Genomic DNA, 13,507 nt, shown 5'->3' on the forward strand with positions numbered 1-13,507 from the left:
AAGACCAACAAATGGATCTAACTCTGAAATGGCATTTAATCATTGAGTAAACGAAAATCTTGAAAACAATGTGAAATCTACATTGATGACAACAATCTTTTTACCAACTGCCAGTGGTTTTACCCTAGCATTTGTGTGCCCCCAGTAATGCTTGCATCATGTTTCTGGCAACTGTGCAAATTTTGGTGAGTTTTCATCCACAGTCAAGCAGTGAAAAATGAGGGCAACACACAAAGATCATAATCCTTTGCCAAACAAGAGGGCATTCGCACGTTGGTGCTCGGCCCCTATTAAACACTGGCAAAACAAGAGGGCCCTAAATATATCTTTTCTTTTTTAATGCCATCTACAAGATGTAAATAGTTGAATGCTGTAAATATTCAAACAGAACAAACTCCTGTGCCACTGTGACTGTTTCCTGATTCTGTATGATGGACTGTTTTTTTCAGGAACAGGAAATGTTGAATAAGCAGAATTCTATTGAGTCATTGGGTGGTTCGAGAGTTGACTGCTGAACCAGCAAAGTTCTCCTCAGACGAGTTCCTTCGATGTCTATAAGCCTTTGAATGTCTACGCTGTCTCTAAACCAAACATAGTGATGACAAGTTTGAACCCCTGGTTAATTATTATTGATCCAGTAAATGTATTTGACCTCATCTGGTTGAGTTATGACAGTCTGATGTTTCATGGCGGCACATCAAAATTTGGCACCACGCCCCAGGAGGGCGTGAGATAATAAGTCATGCCTGAGAAGTTTGGGTCAGATCGGACCGTGTCACGATAATGAGCAACTTCCTTTTTCATGGTGAAGGATCGAAATTCGCTATGTTGTCACTGCAAGGGGGCAGGCTAACTTGAGTTGCTTTGTTACGGCAGATAAATATTTTTTGCACAGTTAAACCTTAACATTATGTTCTATTTTTTGTTAATAAACTATTCTATAGATCAAATAATAAGCCCTCTGATTTCTTCAGCCTTAAGTCATTATTGTCTTAAAACTGCCAGCATTATCAAGTTATATATCGTGATAAATATTGATATCGATCAGTAGCCCAGTTCTAGTTCAAGAGCAGCATTCAATTGCGTTTTTAACCAATTTTACAGGAATGGCCAGGGGTTTTAAAAGTATAGATTGGGCAAGACACCTCTTGACGGTTCTTCCCACAGTGTATGAATGTGACAGAAAAATGGCATGGTAAATAGCAGCACTGTGTGAATGGGTGAATGTGACTTGTGCTATAAAGCACTTTTAGAGGTCAATACAAATTTAAAAGTGCTAAATAAACACAGTCCATTGACCATTCATGATACCGCACACCCAGTACTGCCCTCCTCTGTTTTTAAATCTCATTGGTTTCCTCTCTCCATCTGTGTTACCTCAGGGTTACCTGTTCATTTCAGTGCTGGTAAACAGCAACAGCGAGCTGATCCGTCTCATCAACAACGCCATCAAGAATGACCTGTCCAGTCGCAATCCCACCTTCATGTGCCTGGCGCTCCACTGCATCGCAAACGTTGGAAGCCGTGAGATGGCCGAGGCCTTTGCGAGTGAGATCCCGCGGATCCTGGTCGCTGGGTGAGTGTCACTTCCGCTTCTGAGAGTTGGGAATGTCTAATGAATAAAAATGTTTCCCAGTTTCCCACTTTTTTCCCCCCCATGTGTTCAGTGATGAATACACATACAGTTTTCCATCATGTCACTTTAATGTCACTGTTACTTCACTTAACTGCTGGTATGTGACTGTGATGCACTGCAGTGATACGATGGACAGTGTGAAACAGTCTGCTGCCCTTTGTCTTCTGCGGCTTTACAAGACTTCACCTGACTTGGTGCTGATGGGTGAGTGGACGTCACGCGTGGTGCACCTGCTCAACGACCAACACATGGTGAGAGCACAGTCTCCATACCGGGACAGTTTTAAAGGCAAAGGTGGGCTAGGTGGTTACGTTGGGCGCCATCACCTGTTGGGGGGTTGTCACTTCTGTCATAATGTGATGGTAAATGGTTAACTGTATTTTTACGCATTATGGTTAAAATTTACAATGAATCCGCAGATCACATGCCTTCCGAACCCTATGTGTAGATCTGTACCGATCACGTGATCCGTTACACCTCTATAAACAGATACTCAATGGAGATTATAGAAACACAGTAGTACACTATAGGAAACTTCTTTTCAAATCCAAAACTGTTAAGCTGTAAAACACACATCAATTGCTTCACTCATTTGAATGCAGGGCGCAACTGTGCCTTAACGTTTTATAATGAAGAAAATAGAAAAAAAAATTATGATAATTGTTAGAGGTGTCATGGTCAGGACAGCCAGAAGTCTAACACAGAAATAATATATTTATTAGGTAATGTTCCATATCAACATGGTTAATATCAGAGTAAGTATAGGGAGTAAGGTTTTATGAAGCTTCTAATTTGTATATGACGTAGAGTGAATTTCTGGACATGGGACTGACCAGAAATTGAAAGACGTTTACTAAAGTTTAAATAACAAAAGTATTACAATTGTTCGGAAAAAAATTTCATGAAAAGATCAGTCCGCTCAGGGGGGCCAGTGAACATCTTTGCCATCAAATGTCTATGATGTGGCCCTGGATATTATGCAAATTTTTTTTTTGCTTATGTGTTGTGAATCCTATGTCGTTTTTTTCATTTCATATTAAAAAGTTAAATCTATGACTGATCAGTGTTTCCCCTACATGCAATTTGACCTCCGCTCAAAACATGGATCTCTTCTCAGGATTGGGAAATTATGAAAATCCATCACAGACAAATGGATTTATTTCTTTAATACCGTTAGTAGCACTGATAACACTGGAGCTTTTTGCTACTATGGTATTTCATAATTCAGCCCTCGGGGCCTGTTAAATGCCGGATTTCTGTTCGCGTTCATAGAAGAAGAAACAATATTGATTCAGCAGCGGCCGTCATGGATCCAGCAGCGCTGTACCACCGCTGCTGGATGCATGTTGGGGAAACTCTTAATATGTTAGACTTTCCATTTACGGTCAAACTGTACAAAGTTGGTTGCCCATCCAACATGACATTGAATTGATGAAAGCAGCTGCAGCACTGGTCTCTACCAGGTTGTGATAAATCAGTGAGAATATTCATCTTTTCTTTCGCTGTGTGTGTGTGTGTGTGTGTGTGTGTGTGTGTGTGTGTGTGTGCGTGTGTGTGTGTGCGCGCGTGTGTGTGCGCGCGTGCGTGCACGCGGTTCAGGGTGTGGTGACAGCAGCTATTTCTCTCATCACCTGTCTGAGCCAGAAGAATCCAGACGAGTTCAAGACCTGTGTTTCCCTGGCTGTTTCCAGACTGAGCAGGGTGAGTGTCTGTGGTTATGTGGACAAACTTTGGGATAACCATTTTTGATTGATCCCCACAATTTGAGTGCTCTGGCTTCTAAATAGTTTCCTCAATACCTCAAAACATTTTTTCTAAGATGTTGTCTCACCTTACATCCGCCATTTGAGAAGAGATATAAAATGCTTTTTAACTACAGTGTATTGGAACTCCATAGAAAACAGTGTTGTCAGTTACCAAAGTAAGGATTCCCAGGTGAATTTGTAGATGGTACATGGACACAAACACACCAAGGACTCTTCGACATGTGGATTGGAGGATCCGGGGATTGAACCACCAACCTCTAATTAGTGGACAACACGCTCTATCTCCTGGAGCCTGAGTAATAGCCACTTTGGAACAATTAACTTTTAAAGGAGACATATTACGCTCATATTAAGGTGCACAATCATTACTTGAAAGCTGACTTGCCTCGCATGGTAATTGCTGATGCTCATTTCTGGACTTGCTGAGAACATTCAGCTGTGTCTTAAACTGGTCCAAGTTTTAATGATTATAATTCTGACAATTCCTCTGTTTCTTTTAGATTGTGTCTTCAGCCTCCACTGACCTGCAGGATTACACATACTACTTTGTGCCCGCACCGTGGCTCTCCTGCAAGCTGCTGCGCCTGCTGCAGTGCTACCCTCCGCCAGAAGATGGCGCCGTCAAGGGCCGTTTGGTAGAGTGTCTGGAGACCATCCTCAACAAGGCCCAGGAGCCACCTAAATCCAAAAAGGTCCAGCACTCCAATGCCAAAAATGCTATCCTGTTTGAGGCCATCTCACTTATCATCCACTATGACAGGTGAGCATTCTGAGCAACAGCACGGGTGTGTAGTACAATAAAATATATGTATATGCTAATTCACAATTATTATTATTATTATTATTATTATTATTTTAATTATTTTGTATCAGTTACAATGACCCTTAAATGAATGAAAACAGAAGTTTTTGGGGGGTTTAGTCAAACGAATGCTCTCTTTTTTGGAAGTAAAAAAAAATCTCTATAGAAATAAATAAATCGAACTATAGTTCCGTTTGAACTACAGAAATGCGCGAGAAAAGGTGTGAAGGGACCTTTTTGATCCTAATTTCCTGAGTTCATTCGATTGTATATTATGTCATTAGATTATTGTTAAAATATGGATTTTTTCTGTTTTAGTTGGTTGAGCTCTTATGAACTGTTTTGTCTACAACTGCAATTAATAGTTATTTTCATTATGGATTAATCCGCTGGTTATTTTCACCACAAATCGATTGATTGTTTGTTTTATAATATTTCTGGAAATAGTGTGAAATGCCATCGAGACTCGAGTGCTCTAAACAATTGTCAAAAAAGCAACTAGGTGCACGACAGCAGACAGACTGATCCTGTCTGCACCTTCATCACACACACACACACACATGGTAAAAGGGAAAGTTTGCATGTGTTTATCTTGACAGATGTGTCAGTGTGTGTTGGAGTTTACCGAGTGGTAAAAAGCAGGTATAAATTATTTCGATAGCACATTTTATGGGCAACGTTTAAACGTTCCCACATTGTCGGTGAGCAATGAAAGTTAAACGGGACATACTCTTCGATCTACACGGAAGGATGTGTTCACGAAGATGGGCAAACATGTTGGGTGTGTTCCTCCTTTAGCAGCCACATTGTGTCCACATTTCTCACATGTTTGGATTTCCATCCTCCAGGACAACACCGTGTTCTTTTTTTGAATATCCAAAGTAATCCGAAGCTAGTGATTTTACTTTTTGGTGGTGGAGTAGAGATCAGTTGAGTCGCCTCTCTCAACTCTGCTGCAGCGTCTCTGTAATCGGATCTTGTGAGCAATGGTGTCAAATGCAGCACTAAGATCTAACAGGATGAGAATAGAAACATGTCCATTATCTGAGGCCATGAGAAGGTCGATGGTCACCTTCAGCAGTGCTGTTTCTGTACTAAGATGTTTTCTAAACCCTGACTGAAAATCTTCAAGCAAACTATTTCTGTGTTAATAGGCACATAACTGGTTAGCAACAGATTTATTACTACACCTATTATTATTGTTGTTTTTCTATCATATAAATAAGGACATAAGTGTTATGATGGGCCGGCACATGGGGATGTTTTATCTTAAGTAATTGGAATTTTAATAAAAGGGAAAAAACGACAGTTACAATGACCAGTTCTTTTAATGTAGGACTGATATTGATGAAACTGTCAAATCACTCTTGTTGGATGTAGTGGGTAACACCCCAGTGCATGTTCACACTTCGATTAATAAAGTTTATGGCTGGATATTGTTAAGTGTGACAAACACGGACATCATATTCCTTATTTATTCATTTTCCAGATCTTTATACATCTGCCTGTAAATATTTGTTGTTATTTTGTTACTTCTAGTCCTAGTGTTGCTTACCGATGTCCCTCCGAGAGTTTTTTCTGGCCAGCGGTGAAGTAAGTCTTGTTTTTTTGTTTGTCAGTGAACCAAACCTGCTGGTGCGAGCCTGTAACCAGCTGGGCCAGTTCCTGCAGCACCGAGAGACCAACCTGCGCTACCTGGCTCTGGAGAGCATGTGTACTCTGGCCAGCTCCGAGTTTTCCCACGAAGCTGTCAAGACGCACATCGAGACCGTCATCAATGCCCTCAAGGTCAGTCAGCATGTCTGAGCAATGAAGTGTTACAGACATGAACCTGTTGCCACAATCCTACCAACCTCTATTAATCAGTCATCCCACATATGTGCGTCCTGATTCTGCCAAGTGGCAGTTGTCCTTAGACCATGATGTTCCCGGGACAATTGTCTCAGCCAATCAAAGTTTGTGATCACAAAGAGCAACCCTAACCCTTCACAAAGTGTTGGTCTAAGGACAGCAGCCACATACTCCCACATACATTTCTACCTTACAACACCATAACTTAACTTTTGTGCACTTGTCAGGACGGTCCACGTAGTTATTCACTTGTCTGTAGGTCGGTCTGTTCTGTCTTCCATTTTGTGCAGCTTGTCTCTTTGTCCCTGTAGACTGAGAGGGATGTGAGCGTTCGACAGAGGGCAGCCGATCTGCTGTATGCCATGTGTGATCGCAGCAATGCCAAGCAGATTGTAGCAGAGATGCTCAGCTACCTCGAGACGGCAGACTACTCCATAAGAGAGGAGATGGTGAGCGCGAGAGATTTTGTGCCATGATATATTCTTTTTTATTTTGTCACTGGATGTAATTGTTTCTTAACGTCAAATAAGTTTTTTTGAAGCAGCATTTATCAACATCAAAAACAAAATCAGTAGAACAGAAATAGAACATGTGTTAAGATTGACAAACTCAAAAGTTGACCTAACCTTAAGTCTAACACTTAGCGATTTGATTTATTTTAGGCAATTTCCCCAAATCACTTGGTCATTTTTATTATTATTATTATTATTATTACTAACTTTATTGTGCCTTCCTCAATCAGGTGCTGAAAGTTGCCATACTTGCAGAGAAGTATGCCGTGGATTACTCCTGGTATGTGGACACCATTCTCAATCTAATTCGCATTGCTGGCGACTACGTCAGCGAAGAGGTGTGGTATCGCGTCATTCAGATCGTCATCAACCGAGACGATGTGCAGGGCTACGCAGCCAAGACGGTCTTTGAGGTACGGTACGAGGTTCCTCATGAGAGTGGACTGCATGGTCTTATTGTGTTTGTAGTCCTATAGAGCGCAACAGTGAGATTCCGAAAGTGAAAATCCAATTCATATTCTCCATTGCCTTTTTGAGTATTAGCCATAATGCCGTAGCGATCCAATGTAGACATACCATGAGCTCTGAGATTGTGAAACGATGGTACATGAACCTATAGAAGCCACAAATCCGTATGAAATCAAACTTGTTTTAAGAAAAACATGTTTTATTTGCGATGTCATTGAGAAAATACCACACTACCCACAATCCTAAAGTGTAACGTCGCGTCTTACTACGACACTTATTACACCCGCGAACTTCATGTTTGCTTGTGATGCTGCGTTCCATTGCACTCAGAGCTCAGGCCTTGGGGTTGTAGTTCCACTATACCTCAGAACTTGAAATCACAAACCTGTGAGTCGGAGGTTGCAACTGGAAACGCATTCTTGAGTCAGACAGTCAGAGGACCCACCAACCCCGACTTCCGAACACCGAGATGTAATGGAACGCTCAAACATGAGTAACTGTTACCTGCTGCTACCACTGAACTCTACGATGGTTATACACTATATACGCACACAAAACACAAGTTGCAATACATTACATGACTATTGTCAACAATAAAAAACACTACAGTGATGATGATGATGGTTATATTCAAGAAGAAGCTGAAGTGTGGGTTGGAAGTCGGAAATGCATTCGCAATGAGTAGTTCCTTCGATCTTAAAATAATTATTCACACAGCTTTGTAACTTTGCCTTTTTTCCGTTTTCCAATTATTATTTTGCTCCGAATAAAGCCTTTTATGTTAAAACGGCATGGTTCCAGGCTTAAAACTCTTTATATAAGGATTTATGAAATGTCAATGGAGTAAATTAAGAGCGGCGCTGTTGCGCTCTATAGGATGCATAGATACCTAAAAAAAAAAGCCGTCTTGAAATATGCATGATGTTATGTTCTGACTTCTTCATGACGTCTCATATCATATAATATGATGGGAAAGACTTTTCTGTTTAAAATAAGCTTCAAATTGTCCATCTTTTATTTGCTAAGATATCTTGGAAAACTTATTTTTCAGACCATTTTTTTGTTGACTTTTGACCGATCAGCTCCAAAAGTGAATCGTCTGGAGATAATATTCCCATTGAGTTGGGGTGAAAATCCGTCTGTGCGATCTGGAATTATTTAGTAGGCACACAGGGTAAGTATTTTAGTTGAATGTGTCTTTAACACTGCTGTAATCATTGTCTCCTCCAGGCCTTGCAGGCCCCTGCATGCCATGAGAACATGGTGAAGGTTGGAGGCTACATCTTGGGAGAGTTTGGTAACCTAATCGCTGGTGACCCACGCTCCAGGTATGATTTTTTGGCCGTCAAGGCTCTTAAGTTTGACGGTTGAATGGACAAATGGTAACTTTGCTGTTCTGTAATCCAGCCCCCTGGTCCAGTTCAACCTTCTCCACTCCAAGTTCCACCTGTGCTCCGTGCCGACCCGCGCCCTGCTGCTGTCAGCCTACATCAAGTTCATCAACCTCTTCCCAGAGACCAAGGTCACCATCCAAGAGGTGCTGCGCTGCGACAGCCAGATCCGCAACTCAGATGTGGAGCTGCAGCAGCGCGCCGTCGAGTATTTGAAGCTTTCTTCCATTGCTAGCACTGATGTCCTGGTTAGTTCTGATGACTGCGTTCAACTCAACTTAGCTCAATGGTCACAACCTGGAGCCACTAATTCTCCTACTTAACATGTTGTCTATATTCATGGCTTTCTCTCTGTTCCTTCAGGCCACAGTCCTGGAGGAGATGCCTCCCTTCCCAGAGAGGGAGTCGTCAATCCTGGCTAAGCTGAAGAAGAAGAAGGGGCCTGGTGCTGTGTCTGTGACGGAGCTGGAAGACAGCAAAAGGGAGGGCGGGGAGTTGAATGGAGGGGCAGACCGGGGGCCAGACACATCAGCCCTTGCTGCCTCCAATGCTGTAAGCAGACACTTTTTTCCTTATTCACAAAGTTGTTTTTATATATACTAGCAGCTTTTGCAAAAATACCGAATTTTTGTGACTTAGTGCAATTCTCCCTTTGTTTTTCAGTCCACCCCGTCGCCGTCGGCAGACCTCCTCGGGATTCGTTCTGCTGCTCCCATTAACGTTGCTCCCGTCAGTGCTGGCAGCCTATTGGTGGACGTGTTCTCTGAGGCAGGGCCCGCTGTACCCTCCGCTGCCGTGAACGATGACGGTTTCCTAAGGTGAAGAGATAATCTTTTGATGAGCAGATGTAGAATTCACTGCAATGCAAAGTCCAGTATGAGTGGCTACAACGAAGCTCATTAATAATTCTGTCATTCTTAGAGGAGAGCAAAAGATTTTTAAAAAATGGGACCAGAATTTGTTGTGGACAAGTCAGCCTTTAGACCAATACCTCTAACACTACTAGACTCAGGGTGGGGGCCATCTTCCTTGCCCAATTGGGCTGAGAGGGGGTAAAGCGTTAAGGTGTGTAAATGTTGTATTTAAGCACTGTCAGACTGGTTGTTATAATGAGGTTAATAAAAGTGATAATTATAGATACTTTTCAGTGGTGGGAACTAACTAATGATGTAATAATTATCCGTCCTTTTATCCATTGCTGAGCTGTGAATTTGATGTAAAGGCGCTGGCCTTAGACTTGATTTGAAGTTTGAACTTGTCCCAATAGAAACCGTTAATGAATATAATTAAGATTAAAGAATGTTTTAATCCACACACAGGTTTCAGGGATGACTAGAATCATCGTACTGGTGTGATTGTATGCATCAAACGGTTAAATTGTGCATTTATGAAGCGCTTTATTGCGATATATATATCGTGTATTGCGATATAACTAAAATATATTGCGATATTATTTATTGGCCATATCGCCCAGCCCTTGTGGCTCTCATACTGGACTGGGTGAAACTCGTCCCTGGACCTTAATGAGGAGGCACCCCAGTTGAAAACGTTCTCTGAATAGTTGTGGTGTTTGTGGTGTGTTTGTGCTGTTAGTCCACTACGACTACGTAGTTGTGAGGTGTCCGTCTCAGTTGTTGTTCTGTTGGCTCTGTCTTTCTTTGCTCTATCTTTGACTGATCTGGACCTGTCAACCTGGAGACATTCGTAGGGAAACACTGTGTGCTCATGTTACTTTAAAATAATATTTGTCAAGTGTCAAGGTAATATCCACACAGTCAGTTAGCTCAACATTGCTGTGCATGACAGAGCGTTCACAGAGTCCCTATATTGGGAATGCCAAAGTAAGAATTCATTCACTCATTACACAAATTCTCTGAGCGTGAATGTAAAGAGGGGTTATGAATTCCATGAAAAGTGATTATAAGAAGTGTGTTGTAAATGGTGTTGGGCAATAACAGACCAGTGGGGTGCCGTTTGGCTTCAGTGTGCTCCTGTCAGGGCTGTCAGACACACACACACACAAACACACACACACTTTCTATAGTTGTGAGGACACTCATTGACATAATGCATTGCCTAGCCCATTACCCTAACCTTAAACATCACAAACACCTAACCCTTGCCCGAACCTAAACTTAATTCTAACCCTAACCCTAACCCTTGGGATCTGCCAAAATGGCCTCATAACGATGGTTTTGAACCAACATTGGTTCTCTTAACTTTAGAAAGACTAGGGGACACAGTCCAGTTCCAGTCGTCTGAGCAGGAGGTGCTGTAGAACTTTTCTCCATGGTTGGCAGGTCTGCAGCACTATTCTTTTTTTAATCTTGCTATGTATGTGACTGTCTTTCGTCTTTTCTCTCCTTCCCTTCTCTCCATTTCTGTGTGTGTGTGTGTGTGTGTGTGTGTGTGTGTGTGTGTGTGTGTGTGTGTGTGTGTGTGTGTGTGTGTGTGTGTGTGTGTGTGTGTGTGTGTGTGTGTGTGTGTGTGTGTGTGTGTGTGTGTGTGTGTGTGTGTGTGTGTGTGTGTGTGTGTGTGTGTGTGATTTGAATGTGCGTCTGTCTCCTGGCCTCTACCATGATTGGACATTGACAGAGATCTGGAACAGCCCACCGAGACCTCTGACTCCCTATTGGTGGAGGGTTCTGATGACTTGGAGTAAGGGGCCCAGATGTAAACTACAGAATTAGCCAGAAAAATACAAATTAGGCATAGCTATATTTCTCTTTCTAGGACGTGCTTTAATAACCTCTAATTAACATGTCATACGTGATACTCATGATACTGAGTTGGCAGCTTGATGCACATGAGCCATTTGAGTTCACATGAAGGCACCTGATTTGCTCCACTCACAAGTTGATGCCTCTTAACGTTTTTAGATTTGAAAATTTAACAAAATCAGCCTTTCTGCCTTCCATTAGCATCAGATGAATTAAAAACAAACTCCCCTTCATTGAGCTTTTTGCCCTCTAGCTCTTTATTTGTTTGTGTGGATTTGCAACTCTTTCTGTCATAACCTCACATCCAGCTGCAGGCAGCTGTTTTCAGTGAAAAAGCTCTGGGTCCAGAATTACGCCTGTTGCACCAACTAGGTTTGAGAATTCTAATGGCCATCCCTTCTTTCATTTCCTTCAAATAACCAAATCAATATACTTTTATACAATAATATTTATCAATAGCAATCATCCGAACTCAATTAATGCTCCATACATACATACAGCTTCATTATTTGTTTCTTTGCAAATTTTTTTTTATTGAAAAATGTTTGCCCTCTGGGACACAATGGGCATTGATTATGATATGATCATTCATATTCCAGTTAAATTATATTTGCTATTTGGCATTCAGTGATATGCTTTTTAATGATTCTATGCAGATTGATAATCATAATATCTAGAAAATCTACTGTTCAAATAGAATTTGCAGAGTCACAAGTTTCTGTCCAACTGTAATCCGCAAAACACAGAGAACACATTGACAAAGAATAATAACTGGTGGCACCAATTCTCCCGTTTTTGTGCATTTAAACTTTTGGAGGAGAAAAGGGCACAAGGAGATTAAAAGAGTGAAAGAGTGTGAGGGAGGTTCCGGCCTTCTCATTGCACCAGACAGATGTGCTGTTATCACCTTGGTTGCTGATCTGGACAAAGGGGGCAGATCCAGGAATTATTTTTTTTTTAACATAGAAGATAGATGAATACATTGTAACCGTTCAACAAATGTAATATCAAGCTGCAAACTTAGAACTTAAAAAAGTCTGTCAGCAGCTGTGGAGTGGGGCAAATGCTGTGCACACAAACATTTTTTTTACAGAAGAATGTTCATGGCATCAAGCTTTATGTGTAGGTCATGTATGTGCTTTTAAACATGTGGATAGTGGCTGAAGTAAAGGCCAGTTAATATTTTTTGTTTTGGCTCTATATTCTAGCACATAGAGGTTTAAATGAACCAGAGCTGACTGTAGGCCTGTAGTGTCTATAAGGGCAGAACCTGTGCTGCTTGTCAACTGTTTGAATTGTTTCCCTCCTTAGATGTTGTTTGCCCAATTTTTCAACACTGCAGAGACAATATTGCGTTGTGTAATGTGCTTGAGTACAGAACAAAAACCCCAGAAAGTTCCCTGGATGAGTTTTGTTACATCAGATACCTTTGCACTGTGAATGATATAATATTTGTAGAATCTTCTTTTACTAACGGCCCTTGCATTTTATTCTTTTATCCTTCTTTTCTTCTTCTCCTGTTTTTTTTAACCAATTTTTATCACCCTGTCACCATACTCTGTTGAACGGATGGCTCTTCCATCCTCCCCCTCTGCTCTATCCATTTATTCCTCATTTGTCCTGTTGCTTCTCTGTATCGCCTGTCCTGTGGGCTGTTTCTCCATCCCTGTGCTGTCCTGTGGTCTCTCAGCTCCGCTCCTCCCTCTGAGGATCCCGCTCCTCCTCTGTCTGAGGCAGACGAACTTCTTAACAAGTAAGCCTTTTCTCTGTGTGTAAGTTTTGGAATTTGTTTGCCTAGCTCTGCATGGTTTCTATATAAGGGGCTTGACGACTCGTCAAAGTAAGAAAGATTCGCCTCATGCTATCTACTGTGCTTGTCTGAATGTCACAGTGCTTTCAGACACTATATAGTACTGAGGACCAGGGAGTAGCCCCCGTGCCTTAGTGATGCAGCAGCAGACGTTTGTCGGGTCCCACTGTGTTTTGATTTTGCTCCAAATGTATGGCTGTGTTTAATGATTTTAATAATTGATTAATGAGCCAAAATATGTTTTGGACCGATTATAGTCCAAAACTAAAATATATTCAATTTACATTGAAGTAAACCAAAGAGAAATTCAACTCCTCATAGTTTAAAAAGCTGAAATCCGATATTTTTGGCCATTTTTACTTTACAACTCTAAAAATTATCACCATTCAGTCAACTAAAATAATGTTAAATGTTAAAATTCAATCAACAATTTTTTTCAACACTCATCTGGATTCTTAATGGGTCTAGACATATAGATAATCAGTGAGTCATAGGTTGGTGATATGAATACCGGCATGATACAAATACTGACAGTACTATCAGTGTCTGTT

The 13,507-nt window shown here is 41.3% G+C and overlaps 1 protein-coding gene across 3 annotated transcripts in view; it reads left to right on the top strand.

Annotated features, from left to right (window-relative positions):
- ap2a1 (adaptor related protein complex 2 subunit alpha 1) overlaps window positions 1-13,507 on the top strand; it is a 31,544-nt gene that overhangs the window by 7,480 nt on the left and 10,557 nt on the right. The window contains exons 3-15 of one of the 3 annotated variants that reach the window (XM_035614435.2): window positions 1,383-1,576; window positions 1,758-1,887; window positions 3,236-3,337; window positions 3,903-4,162; window positions 5,824-5,992; window positions 6,367-6,504; window positions 6,798-6,980; window positions 8,266-8,363; window positions 8,443-8,674; window positions 8,790-8,978; window positions 9,090-9,244; window positions 11,022-11,084; window positions 12,837-12,899. In XM_035614435.2, coding sequence (XP_035470328.1) covers window positions 1,383-1,576; window positions 1,758-1,887; window positions 3,236-3,337; window positions 3,903-4,162; window positions 5,824-5,992; window positions 6,367-6,504; window positions 6,798-6,980; window positions 8,266-8,363; window positions 8,443-8,674; window positions 8,790-8,978; window positions 9,090-9,244; window positions 11,022-11,084; window positions 12,837-12,899 — 1,976 coding nt within the window. The remainder of the gene's footprint in view (window positions 1-1,382; window positions 1,577-1,757; window positions 1,888-3,235; window positions 3,338-3,902; window positions 4,163-5,823; window positions 5,993-6,366; window positions 6,505-6,797; window positions 6,981-8,265; window positions 8,364-8,442; window positions 8,675-8,789; window positions 8,979-9,089; window positions 9,245-11,021; window positions 11,085-12,836; window positions 12,900-13,507) is intronic. The other 2 variants (XM_035614436.2, XM_035614437.2) reach the window with 2 other exon arrangements.

This window comes from Scophthalmus maximus, chromosome 17 (genome assembly GCF_022379125.1).
Source record: "Scophthalmus maximus strain ysfricsl-2021 chromosome 17, ASM2237912v1, whole genome shotgun sequence".
Lineage (NCBI taxonomy): Eukaryota > Metazoa > Chordata > Actinopteri > Pleuronectiformes > Scophthalmidae > Scophthalmus > Scophthalmus maximus.